This window comes from Balearica regulorum, chromosome 1, assembly GCF_011004875.1.
Source record: "Balearica regulorum gibbericeps isolate bBalReg1 chromosome 1, bBalReg1.pri, whole genome shotgun sequence".
Classification (NCBI taxonomy): Eukaryota; Metazoa; Chordata; class Aves; order Gruiformes; family Gruidae; genus Balearica; species Balearica regulorum.
Window position 1 is genome coordinate 58,040,569 of NC_046184.1, and position 21,100 is coordinate 58,061,668.

General features: G+C 49.5%; 1 protein-coding gene across 9 annotated transcripts; it reads left to right on the forward strand.

The window, feature by feature from the left end:
- Nucleotides 1-337: 337 nt before the first annotated feature.
- Nucleotides 338-21,097, forward strand: TMPRSS6 (transmembrane serine protease 6). Of its 9 annotated transcripts, none has more exons than XM_075753112.1 (18): nucleotides 338-1,143; nucleotides 2,630-2,786; nucleotides 2,962-3,104; nucleotides 3,299-3,366; nucleotides 4,596-4,780; nucleotides 7,500-7,541; nucleotides 8,493-8,697; nucleotides 9,049-9,185; nucleotides 9,736-9,848; nucleotides 10,314-10,423; nucleotides 11,496-11,641; nucleotides 12,595-12,693; nucleotides 14,820-14,933; nucleotides 15,226-15,342; nucleotides 16,107-16,275; nucleotides 17,611-17,882; nucleotides 19,152-19,288; nucleotides 19,974-21,097. In XM_075753112.1, exons 2-18 carry the CDS (start codon nucleotides 2,630-2,632, stop codon nucleotides 20,130-20,132), a joined length of 2,373 nt encoding a protein of 790 aa, XP_075609227.1. In that variant the 5' UTR covers nucleotides 338-1,143; the 3' UTR covers nucleotides 20,133-21,097. The 9 variants fall into 9 exon arrangements, with proteins under 9 accessions (XP_075609227.1, XP_075609216.1, XP_075609211.1 ...); XM_075753101.1 differs by having other exon boundaries at nucleotides 338-1,043; nucleotides 2,508-2,786; XM_075753096.1 differs by having other exon boundaries at nucleotides 338-1,043.
- The last annotated feature ends 3 nt before the right edge of the window (nucleotides 21,098-21,100 follow it).

The following is a 21,100-nucleotide window of genomic DNA, read 5'->3' on the forward strand; positions in this document are numbered from 1 at the left end:
TAACCACACTGACACATTCCCAGTCAAACACTGCAGCTTTGCATCCACATTTAACGTTTATCTACTAGAATCTACCACGAGGCAGCTACAGCAATGGCTTTTGATCTTCATGCAGTCCCAGACCTGCAGTTCTGAACCAGTGGCACAGCTGAAAGCAGATATCCCTGCCCAGCTGCCAAAATAAGCCCAAATGAGCTCAGCCCCAGGTCAATGCCACTGGCTGGAGCTCAGCCCCAGGTCAAGAGTTGTCCATGTCTCCTCCCCTCCTCCCCCCCCCCCCCCCCCCCCCCCCCCCCTTTATTGACAGAGTAACTCTATTTGCTCTAGCTGGAGTGTGGTTGCTTTTTGTGGAAAACACAGGGGTATATACAGAGCTGCAGGGCTGTAAGCAGAAGGTGGTGCAGGCAAGGTAGGTGAGGAGGAGCCAGGGCTATAAGAAAAGCAGATGCTGCAGGAAAGAGCAAGTGGTGGTGCAACACAGTGTGGGGAGCCCAGTGTCAGGAGGCTGGGGAGTGAGAAGTGTGAGAAGACCAGAGGGAGTCTTGCAGGTCGGGACTGAGAGACATTGTGCTTTGCTTTCATCTGCATGACCACTGTGGTAACTGGACTCGCTGTCTACTGCCATCTTCCCTCCTTCAAGCAATCTACACCTACCAGACAGCGTCTGCTCCATCTGTGTGCTGGGAAGCCAACACCCTGTGTTTTGCCTCTCCCTCCAATGGGACCAAGGAGGGTAGCTAAGAAATACAGCAGTTGCTCAGCAACTCCCTGTCCCCCGAGGAGGACAACGTAAGCTATCTGCACCAGCCTCCTGGGTTGTTCTCTGCACAGCTGGAGGTGCTCCTACCCTGAGTTTTTCCAGGATCCCTCTGCTCAGCCTGTGGATCTTCTCCCCCTGCAAGCCTCTGAAACCTTCATTTCAGAAAAGAAAAAAGTCATTGTACAGGGTGTGCTGACCCATCGTGGCAGGACCGTGCAGGACAAAGGCCGAGCTGAGGGGACATGCATCAGGTTATTGATCACTGAGGAGACCTTGAGCTTGGGTAAATAGATGTCCTCCTCTCTCTCCCCCTCCATGCATGTGTGAGCTGGCTTGCATAGGGGGTGCGGGCCAGGCCTCGCAGGCGGCAGCGGGCTTCAGAGGTAGGTCTGCAGCTCTGGGGGAAACCCCGGTGCCTACCATCAAATCTTCTAACAAAGAGGCTCTTCTGCTGCTGCTTCCTGCCCTCCTCCCCCCCCCGCCCCTCTGTCTGCGGTTCTTTGCTTGTGCCTGCTGTTTCTGAAGGGATACTGTGGTAGCAGAGAAGTGCCTTTGCTCTTTGCCTCTCCTGGACTGCCCAACCTGGTTCACTGGGGAGGAGATCCTCCCCAGGGGTTGCACAAAAAAGTGACCCACAAGAAGCAAAGGAGGACAGTCTGTCCTGGACCTGTTTGTACCACTTGCCTCTCTGGAAGGGTACATTAGAGCAAGCAGACGTGCAGCTGATTGTCTGAGTACTGATGTTCAGCAAGCTGGGTTTAATTTTCCAGAGTGAGTTACCTGGTGCTTACGTTCTGCAAACACGTTTCCATGTTGCAAGGCAGCCTGGAAGGCCCACTCGCCCCTATCATGGGAACGCTCCAGGGTATCCACGTGGGCTATAATGGGTGTGAGGCCAACCATCTCTTCCCATGTCTGCAACAAGTCCCTCCTGCACATTCATGCCTGCACAGTCACACACACCACTGGGCACGAGGACAACTCACACAGACAGGCCACAGGCATTCCCCTAGACCTCTGTGCCCTCCCATGTGGATGCATTCACATCACTTTTCTCTCCAGCCACAGAAACACATTAAGCCCTTGGGAGGGAGCTGTGCACTGGGTGATGGCAGAGGAAAGGAGAAGGAAGGCGGGTGCGATAACCAAGATTAACGTGGTTCTCTTGGGCAATGGCATTTCTTGCCCTCAGAGTCTGGGGCTGACAGAAGGGGAGCAGTCAGGAGGAAGCAAAAGAAGCAGCCTGGGGTAAACGAGGGTCAAAGGAAGACAGAAGGTGTCCCCTGGCACAAGCAGAGAGTGGTGGAGAGCTGAAGGTTTTTCAGGTGCTCTCTCCTCACTAGCTCAGCTAGCAAGTCACTGTGAGCAGGGGCTTAGCCCTGGGACATACAGTCTGGTGGGAATGGCAAGGTTTGCTTACTTTTAGGGACTGAGAGTAAAGGCTGTGGCTGTTTTGTGCAACTTCTGTGTGCTTTTGAGGTCACAAAATTTATTTTATGTTGATTTCTAGGTCAATACAATACCAGTTTTAAAACCATTCCCAGCCTGGGAGGACAACACTTTTGTCTCTGGAGAAATTCATTATTGTACTCATTTGTGGTTTTGGCAGAAGCAAAACACAGGGAATGTCTTTGAAAATTGAGGGATTACCCAGGAGGCGTAGACAGGACCGTGTCCTGGAAGCCAGTCTCCCACTGAATTAGGCGTTTTACTCACATTTGCTCTGAGCAAAGTCTTTTACGGCTAGCATGCAGATCTCTTGGGACTATAGATCTTGGGAGAGGAGCACAGAGATGGCAGAGCACCTCCAGAGACAGATGTAAAGGGATGCAGAAAACCCAGCCTGACCATGGCGTGCTGTGTCACTAGATGCCCCTGATGGAGGCCGAGGAACAGGAGGAAGATGCCAACTCTCTCTCAAAGGACGGATCAGAGACTAACTCCCGTGACTGCCTCCGCTATGTGCCCCTTGGGATAGCCTTTCTTTTGTTGGCTGGAGCTGCTGCAGCAACCTGGTATTTCCTAGGTAAAAATTCAACATATTTTGTCCCCACACAGGAGGTGGATGGGGTGTAGTCAAGGCAATGCTCAGACCAAAGTGCATTAGTGACTCTGGGTGATCTTTACAGACTCATACATAGGGGTAAATCCCTCTCTCCTACATATCAGAAAGGTAATCCAGTAGTGTCTTCTGTTGGCAGACTACAGACCGTGGCACCTGGAACCGGCCATCCTGCAGTTTTACTCTGGAAGCCTCCAGGTCCTCAATCGCCAATACTCCCCGGACCTTGGGCAGGTGGAGTCCAGAGCCTTCTGGTTGGAGTCAGCTAAGCTCCAGAAGATGGTGAGGGCAATTTCATGACCAGAGCTGGCCCTGAGGCAGTTCAGTGAGTAGAAAGAGGAAGGGGTTAGGTACCCCCATCCAAATGACAGACTTGATGGGTCTGTACAGCAAGAGGGATGAAACATAGGGTTGACCGTAGGCCCTTTGCCACTGTAACATTGCACAATAGTTATCGGATGACATTCTCGTTGCAGCTGAAGGAACTGATTCGTGCCACAGACCTGAGTCGATATTACAACTCGAGCACAGTGTATGCCTTTGGGTGAGTAGCACCCAGAGCATTTTTGCTTGTTTGTGTGCAAAAGCTTCCGGTCAATTGTACTCTGGTTTTGCTGAAATCTGGCCATGACAAACTGCTGCAGTCCCCATCATGAGCTTTAGGCTAGGCTGGGCAGTCCAGATCCAGAATGGTTCCAGCATGACAGAGCTGGGGATATTTTGATGTTCACCCGAGGTCATGATGAAAAGCCAAAACTGAGCAATTTTTCCTAGAGGCAAAAGTTCAAGAGATGAAAAAAAATTACTGGGAAGAACTGAAAAAAAAACAAAACCTGGGCTTGGCATTCTCAGTAGAAACTAAGCAGCTGGAAATTAATTTCTCTAATTCAAGAAAGTCACTTTATGGCCTGATTCTAGGCACCAGAAGGGAGAGGCCAGAATGCACCATGGAAAAAGTATTCCAGCCAAGAAGCATGGTCCACCTGGGAATAGGGTAACAGTGGAATGGGACAGATATGGGACTACAGCTTTGCAGTCATCACAGTAGATCAAGAAAGCAGGAATAACTTCTAAACTGATGTATACATATGCTTCTGATTTCTTTTTCCATGGAGAACTACACCCCTAAATTTGTCCTTCAGCTAACGAAAATTCCAATTTAGATGCAACTGCATTTTCAACTGGGGAAAGAAAAGTTTCACTTGCAATTCTTCCTCTAGTCTTTTACTCAACACAGGTTTGTTTCAACATTTCTTCCCCCTCCCTCAGCCATTTTTCTCTGCCAGCTGGTTGAACAGAGCTTTCCCAGTCACAGTGTCCTGCAGCTTGAGCCTGCCCAGCATTAATGGCTTGTGGTAAGGTACTGAGACATACTTGTCACCACTGGGAGGTGAGACAATGAAGTCTTGAGTGTTTCTTTTCAATGTCTGGTCAGTAGTAACCAAAGGTCATTTCTGCCTGAAATGATACTACTCATTAGACCAGTCTTGATTAATTATCACATTAATTTGAGTGTGTATGGTCATCACTAAAGGCAGATGGCATAAAACATCTTCCTCCTTTGAAGGACTGAGCATTAACTAGCACCATGGACATAGCAGCTCTCCTGCCCCACTCAGAGTGGTTCCTCTGGGTCACAGCAGCGAGATGGAAAGTCCACACAGATATGTCTGATTTGTGGAAAAACAGTGGGTGGTTAATCTCTGGGGTTTGCCTCTCCAGTGATTCTGGAGAGGAAGAAAGAAGATATTTGACATGCTATTTCTCTGTTAGGGAGGGGGCTCTGACCTTCTTCTTCTGGTTTGCCCTCCAAATCCCTGAGAGTCAGCGGGAGGAGTTGACTGTTGAGAGGGTAAACACAATGCTCCACCAAGAGCTCTCCATCAGCTTCAACAGTTCGGGCAGCCTGTCCTACCAGACGGAGTACAAGGTCAACCCAGACTCGCTGGTTCTGCTGGGTAAGTACCAGCTGCTCAGCTGTGGCCTGAGCAGTCAGAAATGCTCCAAAGTTTATAAGGTGCTGATGGGAGGTTACAAGAGGCCAGAAGTCACTACTGCAGGGGATAGAGGAAATCTGAAGAGGATAGGGAAGAAGTGAGAGTCAGGAAATGCAGTTACACATGTTTCCTCCTCATAGAGGAGAACTGAAGTTTGATTTTAATAAAGCATCCTTCCTTTGAAGAATTAAAGATACAGTTGACCATGACCAGCTAGGTAACTTTTTTTTTTTTTCCTCCCATCAGCTTTGGCTTCTGCAGAGTAAGATCTTACACAGGTCATGACTTTGATCAGCTCAGCTCAAAAATAGCAAGCAATTAGGTTTCCTGTGTTCCTTTGGGAGATTATTCCAGGCTACTTGATTGAGAGAACAAAGGCAACGTACCCAAGTCACCACTAGTCTTACTCTGAGATAAAGCATTATTGCCACTTCAATTCCTGACATATGATTTTAGGGATTATTTATTGTTGCCCAGAGTTAAGATCACAGCCTGTTTAAAAAGCCACCCCCACAGAACTGCTCTGAAATAGGTGCTAGATAAAGGACTAGGGGATGTGTCTATATTCAATGCATCCAAGTCCAATGGAATTTGTATTTGGTCTTTATAAAAAGACTTAACTTCTCAGCCTGATCTGATCCCTCTTACAGAGCCCCAAACCTCACAGGCCATAACATACATTGTGTTTCTTCTCTCCCCTGGGGACTCTCATTTCCAAGTTTCTTCTTCCCATGAAGTGATACATCTCCACGGTTTTTTCCCCAGACATGTTATCTTGCATTTTTCTAAGGTGAATCTTATTTTAATACATCCCATCCATATTTTCTTTAACTTTTCCTTCCACATCTAAATTGTTTTGATTTGGGGGTCATTTTTTTTGTGTCCCCAAAGAAAAATTCATTTCCTCGAAATGATTTTCACTCCCTCATCCAGACCATTGTGTTAAGATCTTACTCTGCAGCTGCATTAGCATCTCATGAAGACATCTCCTCCCTCAGTTACCATCAATATTCTACTTCTGATCTTTTTCCAGCATACCAGACCTTATGCTCAGCCAATTTAATTTAACTTTCTTAAGAAAGATATGATAAGACAATATGCTAAATGCTTCCAAGTCAGCCCATCTAGCATTTTCCTTTTATTTGCTCACTTCATAATGTAACTCATAAACAAATAAAAATGATTGTGCCATTCTTTTTAGCTGTTTCCAGTTCCCTCTTATCTCTTTTGCATCTGTTTCACTGTTTTATTCACTTCAGCAGACCACACTTCTTTCTATTTTAGATTTTTGTAGTTTCTCCATCTCCTTCTGCTTTCTCTAGTCCTTTCCACCTTCCTCTCCAGTCAGAAGCACTGTCTAGCAACTGTGGCAAAAGCCAGAAACCTCTTACACTGCTGGGCCAGGATGACCTCAAGACAGTGACTTAACCTCTGGCTTCATTTGCTCTGTAAAATTGGAGTGAAAAAAATAGCTAGCTAATAGCAAGTCATTAGCACTTCATTGCTTTCTGATGGACTCATTTGCTGACCTGCTTAGCTCTAAACATTAAGTCTCACAGCCTGCCATAAGACACAGAGTTGCAAACTATTGACTAGCTCAGGAACCTCTCCAACATCTCCAATGCTTTATTTTTAATGACTGCTACACTCACCCCAGGACACTAGCCTTCCCTTTCACCAGAAGAGTTTCAGGACTTCCTTCTCCTTATAGGAACTCAGTTTTAATACCTTCAGATAAAAGAGTACTTAATATCAGCTCAGCATACGTCCTTCCCTACAGCACATGAACTTCTCTGGGAGCCTGCCTTATGCGTGCAGGATCATCTTTTCCACAACATCTGTTTTTGCCATGACAAAACTGCTCAGCTCTTCCCACAGAATTTCAAGCTCTTCTTAGGAGCTACAGATGACCAAAACCCTGACCTAAGCAAGCCCCCAACAACAATTCTCACACCCAACTGACCTCACGATGCCTTTTATTTTGGCAATTATAACCAGTAGCACCTGATCTCTAGTTGCTCCCAGTTCAGCTGGGAGGCTGGAGCAAAGCCCAGCTCTCCTAAAAGCGTTGTCCACCCTGTGACTCTATTTTGCACAAGTTTGTAGTCCTTGCTGGTGGCTTTCTCTGCATCTCCCTTCTCCAGAGGTGGACTCTATAAGGATGTTGAGTAGTTCATCAACCAGTGGTCATCAAAAGAGACCTCCTTCCCCATCCTCAGTAACTCTGATGCATTTCAGTGAGAGTTATTTAAACTGGGAGAACAGGGGAGGGGTAAGCAGACAGTGAAGGCCCTGGGAAGTGGGCTTGTGCCCTGTGGTGTGGCTGGCAGAGGATAGGGGTGGCTGCCTGAGGCAATGCTCAGCCCTCCTGGGAAGGAGAAGAGGTCCTGGAATAGCACACAAAAACAAACAAGGAAAAAAGGCAGAGAAGCTCACGGTGGGCTGGGAAGCATGAATCTGGGCTGTTGGAATTGGGGCAGAGGCTAGAGAGATTTCCCAGAGAGATGAGGTAGGGAAAGCATGGCTGAAACAGGTCCCTGAGAGCAGACTGAGAAATACCTGGAGCTGCCCCATGCCACTTACATAGGAAGTAATGGAGTCATCACCTGCCATGCTAGAATTCACATACTGCCAGTTTATCTTTTTGTTTATCTTCCTTTATATATTTCCTTTCTAACAGAATCCAGTGTGAAAGACATAGTAGTGCTGAAATCCACTCTGGGTAGGCTATTTTTTCCTTTCCTTTTGAGTTTGTGGGAGGGATTTTTACAGGGGACAGAAAGCATGTTGGCTTCCTGGAATTGTAAATCCTGGGAAGGGGAGATGAGAACAGTAGCAAGGGAGCACCAGTGCTGCTGCTTGGCCGGATCCATACTACCTGATGCGGCTACGTGCGGGACCGCTCCGAGCATCCCGACACCTCTGCCCCAGTACCACACCACTGTGCAGAGATACCAGCTCCCAGTGCAGCCACCTTAGTCTTGTCCCTGTCCTGATGAATCCTGTCAAATAGCTTGGTGTACTAGTAAAACTAGTAAAAAATGCTAATTCCAGACCCCATGAAATCCTACAGGGTGGGATGGGGGTTTCTCTGCGTGGATCTGCTCTGGATGTGGTGTCAGTCATTTAGGAGTATGTTGTCTTAGTGATGCTTGAAGGTGCCTTTAGTAATTTCAAGCAGTGTTGTAAGTGCTGTGGCTGGCAGCTTGTATTAGATATACTATTGGAAACTGACCTTTAAGCTGACTTTTACTCAAAAATCTTGGACTGGAAGCCTGCTGAAACCTGGAAATCAAACAATGGGGGGGTGTAAATCCAGGAAGAATATGGGAATGAGAGGAGAAAGAGATGAAGAAGAAAATTAAGCCAGTGGAATGTGTTGTGCTGATATTTAAAGTCTGAGGTAGTATTGGCTTAACCAAGGAATAGGGGACAGTTCTTACAGACAGAAACTGGGGCACTGGTACAAAGGGACTGGTGCCACTGCAACGTATGTAAGAGTAAAGTGAGATTACTGGAATGAGTCAGCCTTACCCTGAAATGGGGCTCACATTGATATCTCAAGGGACAATCCCATATCTTAATTTCTCTTACAACCACGTCCTAAGCCCCGCTTTGCCTCCATTTACACCATCCTGAGGTTTAAATCCGTGTATCTTTCCCCTGGCTTCAGGTTGCTACAGGTACAGCTATGTCCAGGAGGATGACATCCTAAGGCTGGAGGGCCCTGACTACTTGGCCTCCAGTTGTCTTTGGCACCTCCACAGCCTCAAGGGCTACATGATCAAGCTACGCCTGGAGTGGACTCTCCCGGACTGCAGGGACCGCCTGGCTATGTACGACGCAGCTGGGCCCCTGGAGAAACATCTCATCACCTCGTAGGTAGCTCCTGAGCAGGGCGAGCACAGCAGGGAAGCCAGGCAGGATGGCACGAAGCACCACAGCAGGGGAAAGTGTTAGACTACATCAGAGGAAATTCTCTTTGATGCAGAACCTGCCTCTCGCTGATCAGCTGAAGTCACTGATGTGGGATATCACACAGCCAGCCGTGCAGTCTGAGAGATTACAGCAGCATGAGCTGTCTCTCTGCTGGCCCTTTATTTGATTCAGTTAGTGCCTCACAGCAGGCGTGTGCTGTGGATAACATAGACCTCCATTGTCTCTCTTTCTCGTTCTTTAGTTTGTTTGTTGCTTGCTTCACTCCCATCCTTTTATCTCTTTCCCCTGAGGATCTATGGCTGTAGCCGGCAGGAGCCCGTTGTGGAAGTCCTTTCATCTGGCCCTGTCATGTCCATTGTGTGGAAGAAAGCCATGTACAGCTACTACGACCCCTTCATCCTCTCAGCACAGGCGGTGCCCCTTAGAGGTGAGGAAGGCTGGAGGAGGGAGACCACAGATACAGGAAGGGGACAGGTTGTCTCCTACAACATCATAGCTCCTAGTGGTGCACCATCCCCATTAGGGTCAGAATTCACTCTAGATTGCAAGGGTGGAGGTGGTCAGTAAAAAGCAGGTGAGATTTTGCTCCCTCACCTGGACTCATACATTAGCTTGAGTCTTTATAGCCCAGCTGAGCCTGAGTGATCATGATACTTTAGGAGCAAGCCCAAGTTCTCACACTTGAACAGACCAGATGTGGCCTGAACATCATGTCCAAATGGGCTCACAGATAAATGTCATTCAATATAAGAGTCTAAGGCAGCAATGTACATTACCGTTATCCTTCTTTGAACAAGATGAGGAGACTAGAAGTCTTGCCATGTAGAAATGAAGGGGGATGGTGGAACATCTCCGTCACCTCTAGCATCAGGCCTTAGAGCCTCTTTTCTCCCCTCCTACAATGGGATGAGTACATGGCATCCCCAGACTGAGGTTGAGCTGACAGGTAGCAGGGATTTCAATGTCTGTATTTACAGGCTGCGAAGTGAATATAACTCTGCAGGAGGGCCTGGAGCTGCAGGGGAAGATCGGCACCCCACACTACCCCAGTTACTACTCGCCCAACACACAGTGCACCTGGCACATGACGGTAAGAGCCAGTTCCCACAAGAGCATCCACTCCATCCCTGAAACCCATGCGATACTCTCCACATTAGCAGGGGTACAGCCAGTGCTCTCAGTCAGATCATCATGAGAAGCAAGCAGAGGGTGGCAGCCTGCCTAGCCTCCACATAATATCTGTTTCTGAAGGGGAAGAAGTCTAATATTGCATGCCATAGCAGAGGATGAATCTGGAATCTGGTCTCCACAGGAGTTCTTCAAGGCAGAAACAGATTGCTAGAAATTCCTAGGAATTACCGTGCTTTGAGATCAGCAGCAGAGCCACTCTGACCTGCAGCCTGGCTCCAGTTTAGAGGATGCTTCCTTCTGGTCTGCAATGTGTGCATTGGCAGCTGTCCCCTTCACATCCACCCTGCTCATTTCTGTCATGTGGAGTGGGCTGCAGCACTCATGGGAGCCATCTACACTCTGCTTTGGAACTCCTTACCTGCAGGTCCCATCCCTCGACTATGGGGTCACCCTGTGGTTTGACGCCTATGCACTCAGCAGACAGAAGCATGACCTGCCCTGTACCCAAGGCCAGTGGATAATTCAGAACAGAAGGTGTGTGCTGGGGTCCTGGTTTCCATCTCTCACTTCTCACCTGGGATTAAACTGGGATTAAACCTCTGCAGGTCCCCTGCTCACTTCAGCTATGAGGTCTGAGGAAGGAGAGCCTATCACCACATTCAGTGGCCACTATTTGTACTGGTGCCTCTTGCTTTTCTACTTCTTCTTCAGCCTCTCTTGTTCACAGGCTCCCCAGTGAGCACATTTCTTACAAATTTGCTTTGAGCTACCAGCCTGCCTTCTCTGTCTTGCTGTTTGCATCAGGCTTCCTAGTTTTCTCCTGTGTGTGTAACCTTCGTGTCCTCCCACGTCTCCTGTATTTGCAAATCTGCCTGTCACCACCTCTGCAATATTATCTGTGTGTGCCATTGCCTTGCATCCACCTCCGTATAGATCTTCCTCCTCGCTCCATATCCTCCTGCATTGACTACAGCCACTTTCCCCTGCAGGACTTCCCAAAATCAGTATCCATATATAGCTGGGGCTGCTGCCCACCACTGCCCAGGTGCAAAGGACTGAGAGCTGCTGCACTCCCATCTCCTCAAAGCAGGCTTCAAGATGGATGGACCTATGGCTTTTGTTTTTCCTCCCACTTACTGCAAAATTGCCCCTTTCCCTCCATAACTTCCCCCAGCCCATATGATTAACTTCCTTTCCAGTGCTCCTGTGGGGGTAACTTCTTTTCCTCTGAAGGATCTGATCCAGAAGCTATGTTCCCCTGGCTTAGGATTTCCACTTTTTCCTCCCTGCCTTCCTCTAGTAAACTGTCAGCGCCACAGTTTCTACAACATGGCTTCTTCAGGAAGATAAATTTAAGAACTGAATTGCTTTGTGTGGCCTGAATTCAGCAGTTGCCCAGAAAGTGGGAAATGTCCAAAGATAGTAGGGTCACTCTGGACTCTGTATCTCATGCCATACTGAAAGCATTTTGCCTTCCTGGCTTACCATCACCACCCAGTTTGTCTGCCTCCCTTCCCATCCCAGCCCCCACCAAGTCCCCTTGTCCCACTTTGTGGTCTTTTCCTCCCTCCCTGCTCGACACATCCCACCTGTGTTTGCTCCTCAGGTTGTGTGGCCTGCGGACCCTGCAAGCCTACGCTGAGCGGATCCCAGTTACGTCCTCTGCTAACATCACCATCATCTTCACCTCACAGATCTCCTTAACTGGCCCCGGCGTACAGGCAGCTTACAGCCTGTACAACCTATCTGACCGTAAGTTCAGGTTCCTTCCTGCTCCTTAGTGGGGTAGTGGCTACCGTAGCCCCTGTGCGCTTGGCTTGTGTTAGAAGAAACACAAGACACAACCCATGAGCCCTAAGTGCCATCTGCCCTTCAGGCACATGCTCACAAATGTGGTGATGCACACACCACTGATCTCCTGAAAAGAAGAGGCATTTACATGCGAAGCTGCTTCTGCGCATGTGGCCCTGCCTCGTGTTGCCAGAGCATCCAGAGCCCAGCTTCAGAGGGCTGCCTACAAGCTCACCCCTGTGCCCACATCACAGACTGGCCTTGAGAATTTAATGAGTATCTCTGACTTGAAGTGACTTCTATTTCTAATTATAAGGGCTCTTAGAGAGAGCTGTTTCCTGCTCATCTTATAATCCATGCAAGTGAGAGACAAATAAAACCACACACAAATACTCATACGCACATGTGCAAATGCACGCCCACGGTCATCTTTCCAAGGTTTCTCCATCTCCCTCCTAAAGGATGCCTGTAATGCGTACCAGTCCCTGCATACGTGCACCTGCCAACACCTGTCTAACACCAACCCCTTCAAGGCCCTGACCGAGTTTTAATAGCAACTCCAAATAACCTATTTCAGCTTTTCCACAGCATTCAGGAGTCATGAAACAGTGCTAAACCAGAGGTACAGCACACCAGGCGGGTGGTTGTCCTGGCTCTTTCCCGTTGGTACAACGGGAAGCAGGGAAAGATCCCACCTTCCCCTGGTGCATAGCCTGGCTCCATTTGCCCTTCTTCAGAGCAGATGACGTGGCAGATTTTGCAGAGCGCAGTCAGCAAGTGCCACCAGCACGCTGTCGCAGCACACGTGTGGTCAGGAAGGTGTGCGGCTCCATGCTCCACTTTCAAGCCACAGTGCTCTGCTGCAAGGAGGTTTCCAGTCACTGGGGACTAACTACTCTCTGGTGGTTTCACAGCATGTCCCGGGGAGTTCCTGTGTTTGGTGAATGGCTTGTGCGTCCCAGCTTGTGACGGGATCAAAGATTGCCCCAATGGGCTGGATGAGAGAAATTGTGGTGAGTGATTTCTTTTCCTCACGGGTCCCTGGTCTCGGCAGGACACAGCCCCTTGCTCCTCCAAAGGTAGGGAGAGATGAGGAGGATTCAGCTGGCTTAGGTACAGCCTTGTACCTCCCCTCCAGGAGCTTAAACCTCTGCATCCATAAAAGCCTCATCCCACTGCCGGATGGCTTCAGCCTGCCCAGGAAGGAGCAGCAACGCTTCTTGCTCCTGTGCTTAGCAGTCTGCCTGGGAGAACCTCCCTAGTACCCGTGCACCAAGAGCTACAGGCAGCCTGAAAGAAGCTCCCTGCCCAGGCTTTCCCCCAATTTGTCCTGCTTTCTCCCCACCCGGGGGCCTGACAATCAACCTCAGCCCTGGCCTACAGCCCCCTCTGCTGTCATACCACTCAGCATCCCCCTCCCAACCCTCCCACCCTGCCCACACCTGCCCAAGCCCACCCGCGGCCATGCTCTTTCCCCTTCCCCCCCAGGTCTTTTGTGACACTTGATCTATACAGATCCTCACCCATATGTTGCGCCCTAGTTTGGGAGCATCTAAATCCTCAATCAGCCATCAATTCTCCATGCCAACAGCAGTTAGTGCTGACACAGACACCATCCCCGGAATCCCAGGACTCCTGCAAAGCCCCATTCTCATAGGAACAACTATTCAGGCTCAGACATGACACCTAATGTATCTATTCTCCCATTCCTGGTGTGAGTGGAGGGGCTCATCACATTGCTGTCACCACTAATTTTTCATTAGTTGTCACAGCTATTTTTTCACAGACAGAAAGATCCCTGAACCACTGGAGACAGTGGCAAATTCTGAAAGATTCAGAGGAAGGTATAGAAAAGTCTAAAGTAAAAAGAAGGAGAAATCTGAAGTTTTAATTCAGTGCTGGAATTGTGGGAGTTCTCACAGGTTGGGTTTTGTGTTGTCTGCAGTCTTGTTGGCGGTGCACTCCGTCCCATCATCCAGCTGTCTGATATCAGGGCTTGCTTGTTTGCTTCCCTTATGCAGACAAGGATACATATGCATCCTTACAAATATCTAATACTTTCTTGAATCCTGTTAGCTTCTGGGATCCATGGATATCTTGTGTCATTCAGTTCCACTGGTTAACACAGACCAAGACTGAACAAAAAATATATTGGTTTCTCAGTGCTTTCAAACACCTCTTTGAATTTGAAAAAGAAAATATAGAAACATTGTGATTTCCTTCCTTTCTTACACTCTTGCCACTGTTGCATCCTTGCTTATTCACTCTGTGTCTGTATGGAACAGTCCCTGCCTTTAAAATCAATGTTCACATTGCCTGACACCTCCAGTCATCTGGAAGCCTCAGACTAATTACTGAAGAAATTGTCGTCATTGCAGTAAGAAAATGCCTGGGAAGTACTGGCCCACCGTGCTTGGTGTTGCACATAGATACACACAAACACAGGACAAGGGGACAGTTCCTGCTATGAAAATGTATAATCAGAAGTCAAACTCTGTGATGGGTAGGCACCTTAGGCCCATCTCCATCCTGAGCAGCTATCAGAGCTCATGGACACCAAGGAATCCATCATTGTTCAGGACTCACCTATCAGAGAGTAAGGGGAGCAGCAGCTCTGTAGGGGAAGGTGACCCATGAGCTGAGGGTCACAGCAAGGTAGGAGGAACCATGAACTCACCAGACAAGATACAGTCCTACAGAACCTGAACCAGGGAAGCAGGCCAGGTCTGGTGATGGTAACCTGGGGTCAACCAAGAGTCCAGTGACCACAAGACAAGTCCATAGTGATGAGGCAGGTCCAAGGCCAAGCCAAGAAGTCAAGAAAAGTTAAATCAGCATCAACGAGGTATAAGACAGGGTGCAGGCACACCTACAACATAGATTAGGCAAAAACCAATAGCAAGGACTCAGATTAAATGCAACTCCTGAGCAAAAGAGAACCAGGCTCTTGCTCTTCATGGCGGTCTGTTTCAAGACTACACAGTTGCACTATACCAGACCTGATATTAAGCATAGGCTGTGAAATCCTTATGAGGTGGGGGAAGAGATTGCAGAGCCTACTGGTGCACTTATGGCCCTGACCTCATACCTGATGCCTTGTCTTGCATACCTAATTCCTGGGCACTTCCCTCCCATGCAGTTTGCCCTGCAAAGTTCCAGTGCCGCGAGGACAGCACTTGCATCGAGTTCAGCAGGGTCTGCAATCAGCAGCTGGACTGCATCAACGGGAGCGATGAGGAGCAGTGCAGTGAAGGTAGGGAGGGGACGGTGCTGGGCTGGCAAATACCTTCCCCCACGCTCGAGCCGAGGCTGTCAGTAGTGTACTTCCCTCTTATGAGGTAAGGGCACCAGCTGGGAGTTAACGTGCCCAACCTGCTCACAATGTTTGCTTTGTAGCTGACCAAGCTTGCTCAGGAAATTCCCTGTCATCATTTAAGGAGTTCCCCCAAGCTCTCTGGTGCTTTTTTCCCCCCACTCAAAGGACTTCAGGCTGTGTTTGCAACCTGCCACCCTCCCTCATCCCTGGCTCCCCTTCTTCTTTGCAGGGGTTCCCTGTGGTCCTTTTACCTACCGCTGTGAAGATGGGACCTGTGTGAAGAAACCCAACCCCCTGTGTGACACCACTGCAGATTGCAAGGACCTATCCGATGAGAAGCGCTGTGGTGAGGAAATGCTCAGTCACACATCAGCCAGGCAGGTTCAGGATGTCACATAGCTGCAAATCACCCCCTTTTCCCCCCACAACCCCAGCATAAGCACCCACCATCCCTTGTTCCACCACCTTCTCCCTACCCCAGCCCCATGACAGCAGTGCTCCATCCCACAGTGGCGGTGGCAGGAGCAACGAGCCAGCTCTCTGTGCTGAGCTGCCAAGAGGTGTTGTCTGCTCTTTGGACAGCTGCTCCCCAGCTCCTTCAGGCAGAGGCATCAGGCCAGAGAGACGTGTCTCACAGGCCAGGTCCTACCCACAGGCTGCCTGTTGAACCACTGTGCTGGCTTATGTGAAGCAATGCCATCCTACAAGGCTCCAGCCAGGGAAATCACCTGTGACTGCATGGTCATTGGCAGGGAGAGAGCTCGTGTTCTGATTTCCCTCCTTGGTATTTTTGGAGCCTTGGTGGGCAGCAAAGGGGAATGGCTGCGAGGGTTCTCTGACAGGACAGCAGATAGCACAGATAGGGCTCTGCCCCGACGGCATCCCCAGACTGCAGCTGGAGATGGGGTAAGGCTGTGCAGGCATCAGGTGGGGCATGGAGGGAGTGCTCGCTAGACCTGTCCTGGGCAGTATTTAAAGTATCTGCTGGCTGCATAAGGCAAGGGATTAGAGGTCAAACTCTTCAGTCAATTAAGTGGGAAAGGAAGGGCAGGCACAGTGTATCACGTTCCCTTGTCCTCTGAAGTACCTGCTGTGTCTCCTCCTCCTCAGACTGTGGCCTGCAAGCCTCTCTCAGCAGGATTGTGGGTGGTGTGAATTCTGTGGAAGGGGAATGGCCGTGGCAGGCCAGCCTGCAAGTTCGGGGACGCCACATTTGTGGGGGAACACTCATTGCTGACCGCTGGGTGGTCTCAGCTGCGCACTGCTTCCAGGATGAGAGGTAAGTGGAGAGGAGAGGGTACTGGACGGGAGAAGGATTTGCATTGCTTTCCATGTCGCACGTGATGGAAGGATCATCCAGCTTGTGAAAATGTCACAGGGTAGCTGTACTCTTCATTTGGCACCCGTGCCACGCTTCCCTGTGGCTTGGAGCTGAAGAAAGGGGTATGGATACACGCACTAGTATGTGGGCGTGCATGCAGGGAAAAAGGGGCAGTGCTGGGATTCACAGAGCCGTTTGAGAGGGCAATGGTGGTGGAAGACATGTCGCAGCTCTGCCTTTGCTTTGATCTGGGTTGTCCCTGTGCTGTCATAACCATGGAGGCATCAGCATGTGCTAGGATGGGGCCAGGATAGCCTTATCTGGGGAGGATGCTGTTTGGGTTCCATGCTGCCCACCTCCACAGCCTGTCCTTTTAGGAGGACGCACAGTCTCTCCCTCAGTTCCTTCCACCCAGTGTACGTACCACAACAGTGGTAGTAACATACAGATCAGAGGGGTTCACTTACTTATTCTTTCAAACTGAGAAGAAGTGAGGAGGAAGAAGGTCCAGAGCTGTGCTGGGTGACAGGGCTGGGTGAGGGAAAGAGTGTGTACCCACAGTCCCAGTCTCTACCTCCTCTAAACTCCCCTTTTCCTCTATCAGTGAACCAGTGGGGATCCCCCACCTCCCCAGCTACTACTGCTGGACTTCTCCGGCTGCCCTTCCTTCCTGATGCCATGTGAGCTCAGGGAGGAGGAGCTGCTGGTCATCCTCAGTATGGTGACACCTGCCTTGGTAGGACTGGGGCTGCTTTGAAGTTGTGCTTCTCACCTCACCCTGCTCCTGCCATACTCCTACCTGTGTTCTACAACCCTGCAAGGAAGCCTACCAGCACTGGGAGCAAGCCTTTCAGGTGGTCCATGTGGGCTAAATTTGGCCATTTTGGAGTGTCCCAATGCAGAATGGATGGAGCTAGCAGAGCCCCGTTAAATGGTGTATGTATGTGCTTGTCAGGGAGAGAATTTAAGTGGTGTGCACTTGCACATACTTGCTTGTCTAACCTAGATACACCTTTTAGCCTGCTTTGCTAAGAAAAGTAAGCAAATACAAGCAAGTTGCCTGTGTGTAAGAGTGTCTGCCCAAAGTTGGTCCCACTGTACAAGCATATCAAGGCATCAAAGAGGTGTCCCACCTAGTTTCTTGAAATCAGTAGCCAAATAAAAAAGAGGTCCCTCTGAGGGAGATGATCATCCGTATTAGAGACTCCTCAAAAGACTGTGACAGAAGAAGCTAGGCTCTGCCCATCTTTCTCTGATCATGTGATGAGTTATCTTCTCTGCTGCATCCTACAGACTGGCCTCTGCCTCCATCTGGACCGTTTACTTAGGTAAATATTTGCAAAATGCCACCAGCCACACAGAGGTGTCCTTCAAGGTGATTCGCCTCTTCCTTCACCCTTATTATGAAGAGGACAGCCATGATTATGATGTGGCCTTGCTCCAGCTGGACCATCCTGTGATCACCTCACCCTTGATCCAGCCCATCTGCTTGCCTGCTCCTTCTCACCTCTTTGAGCCTGGCCTTCATTGCTGGATCACTGGCTGGGGAGCCCTGAAGGAAGGCGGTAGGTGCAAGATCTTTGCTGGTGGCCTACTGTAGCAGAGCCAAGGTGGAAACATAGGTTCAGATGTGGGGTAGGCAGAATAGACTTCTGTTCAACCCAAAGCATTATGCCACCTTCACACCCTTTGATTTTGGGTCACAGGTTGGCCAAAGATACCTGTTGAGGGCCTTGAAACCTCATTTGGAGAGTCAGGCATGAAAGTCTGGTAAGCTATATGGGGACAGCATGTGTTCCTTAATCCAAAGACTAGAATAGCCCTTCAGGAATTAGGGGTCTGACAGGGGCTATTCAACCATTGCCACAGCATGGAGCAGCCCCAGTCCCAAAGCCCGACCCCATGCCTACACAAACATGTGGGGTCCTGTTGGGTCGTTCCCCAGAGAGCCTGACCAGAGGGAGTTGAGATAAAAAAACCTGGTCTTCATCAAACCAGGACTGGGTCTCCTGGGGACACCTGTGTGCGGCCCCTGCAGCAATATTTTCCTCATGTCAAGAACCCTAGGACCTGGGTCCCCCCAGCAACACCTGCACTAGTGAATTCAAAGGCAGCAGTGCAGGGTCCCCTGAGGATCACACAGCGTAATTTTTAGCATGCGCCCTGGTACCATTTGACTATTTGGATCACGTAGCACCCGCACACTGCTGGGGCATAGCATGGCCCAAGACCTGTTTGCACAGGGTGGTATGGATTTGTCCATTCTGTTTTGTGAGGAAGAGTTTAGCTGTATGGGCGTGGCCTCTTCATGTTCCCTCCCCATAAGGAAAACAAACAGGCCCAGGCTGTTCTTCAGTAGTGCCTGGTACAGGAGTATAGATGTGCTCACCTAGGTCAGCTTAGTGCCTTCACTCACACTCACACACTTGCTCCAGTTGCCTCCTGAAAGGAAACACTCAGGGGTCTATCCAGAAGTGGACACTCTGGTTTGCATACTTAGCCAGAAGAGCTTAACATCCATTTCAATGAGAAGGAAACCCAAAACTCTGATATCCCAGCAGTTTCCCCAAGCCAAAATCCCCCTCATCCCAAAAGCTGATGTGCCTACAGCATATCCCTGTAGAGAAAGGTACTGCAGGGCAATGTTACTCCTTCCATGCAGGTGAAGTGCTGTGCTGAAAGTCAGAGACTGCGATGCCAGCGGAGAGCAGAACAGTAATTCAGATGTCAGCTTTCAGCATGCAGTGAGATGGACATGGGCTGGGGGATCACAGTAAATGGTGGAAAGCTCCACCATTGCTCACTTGCACTGCTTTTGGTGCTCTACCCCTCAGGGCACATCAGCAATGTTCTGCAGAAGGTAGACGTTCAGCTCATCCAGCAGGACATCTGCAGCGAGGCCTATCACTACATGATTTCTCCCAGGATGCTGTGTGCTGGGTATCACAAGGGCAAGAAAGATGCCTGCCAGGTAACAGAGGAGTTGCGGGATCTGGGTTGGGTACTGGAGGTGGGGTGTGTCCCAAGTCTCCCAAATGCATTCCATAGCCTGACTCCCTCAACCCTTCCTCTGGTCTAAGTGGCCAACACAGATCTGAGGACCACTTCTTCCCAGCATCTTTGCCTTAGACAGGATCCGAATACACTTAAACTTCTCCTTTTCTCATTTCAGCCCATTCTCTGCTCTTTAGCTCCCACTTCTGAGGCTACATCAGCCTCTTCCCCCCTCAGCCTCATTAGCATCTCTCACACACAGTAACCTGTTCATTCCTTCATTACTATCAATCTCAAGGAATTTCTCTGTCTCCCATCCCTCCGGGTATCCAGGGATATTCCACCAGCTTCCTTGCTCTCCCTGTGTTGGGAGAAACCCCACATATATTGGAGTAGAAGGAAACAGTAGAGCTGTCAGCTTTTTGGGAACTGGCTAAGGGGGAGGAATTTACATGATGAAGGAATGCAACAATGGGTTGGATGTTTGCACTGGAGACTGTTTTTGACATTTGCCTAAGGTACAAGGGATGTTGCAGATGTCCCAGACATGAGTTGAAGGGGATACAGGAACCTGCATACAGAGGGACTCAAAGCTAGTGTAATCACCCAGCAGGAGAAGCTGGCAGATCATCACCACCCCATTTTTCTTTCTCTTTCTCCAGGGTGATTCTGGAGGTCCGCTGGCCTGCAAGGAACCCAGCGGCAGGTGGTTTCTGGCTGGTTTGGTCAGCTGGGGAATGGGATGCGCACGTCCAAATCACTATGGAGTATACACCAGGATCACTCAAGTGCTGGGCTGGATGAATCAAACCATGAGCTGAGAAAAGTGCATCTCTGCCTTCTCCCCATCACATGGAAGTCATTCCCAATCTTTCTCACTTGCGTCTCAGAGAGAGTTTCTGTGTGGGATGTTGTCAGACCCAGGATGCTCTTCTGAGCAGGGTAAAAAAAAGCCTGCAGTGGGGATTGTAGAGAAACTCAGGCAGACCCTCTTCCCCCTCAGTGGTTCCCAGGGAGCATCCCAAGGTGTTTGTAGGCCATACATCCAAAAAAGTTGACGGGGGGCGGGAGGGATGGAGGGGGACACAGACGACAGGACACACAGCAACAGTCCCAAGTTGATTGTTTCTGAGAAAAGGAGTAAGGGGACTGAACTTTCCGTGAACCATGTGATTCAGCCACAATCTTATGCTGGAACATTTGCTGAAAGAAAATGTGACTGATGTAGTTAGAGATTCCAGTAACTGTGAAATCAATCTGCCTCCCTCTTCCTTCCTGCTGCTTATCCTTCTTCCCCCTTCCCCTCCCATCACTCCTCCTCTTCCATCTCCCTAATTGCTTCTTTTCTTAGCTGGCGCGTGCTGTTCAGTGTGCTGCTCAGCTCAGCCAGGCAACTCTTCACGTCTCACTGATTCCCAGGCACAAGTCCAGCATCACACCCCCAAGCGCGTGTCCTGCCTCCCTGCTCGAGCAGCACCCAGCCTCCTCTCCTCCGCTTTCCTCAGGGAAAGGTCCCGGCCCCTCAGTAAAGTCATTTGGAGCAGCCTCCCATCCCCTTCCCTCAGCCCTGCTAAATACCTTTAACATGAAGGAGTTGCAACTGCTTCCATCTCCTAACTCAGATAATCCAGGAGGTGAAGGAGAAGGCTTAAGGGCACAGTGCTTAAACAGTGACTGCTATGGGTTTGGGTTTTTTTACTAAAGATATATATGTGTGTGTATATAAATATATATACACCCGATGGGCCACTCTCTAGAATTAGAAATAAAATTAATTTGAAGGGTTTGT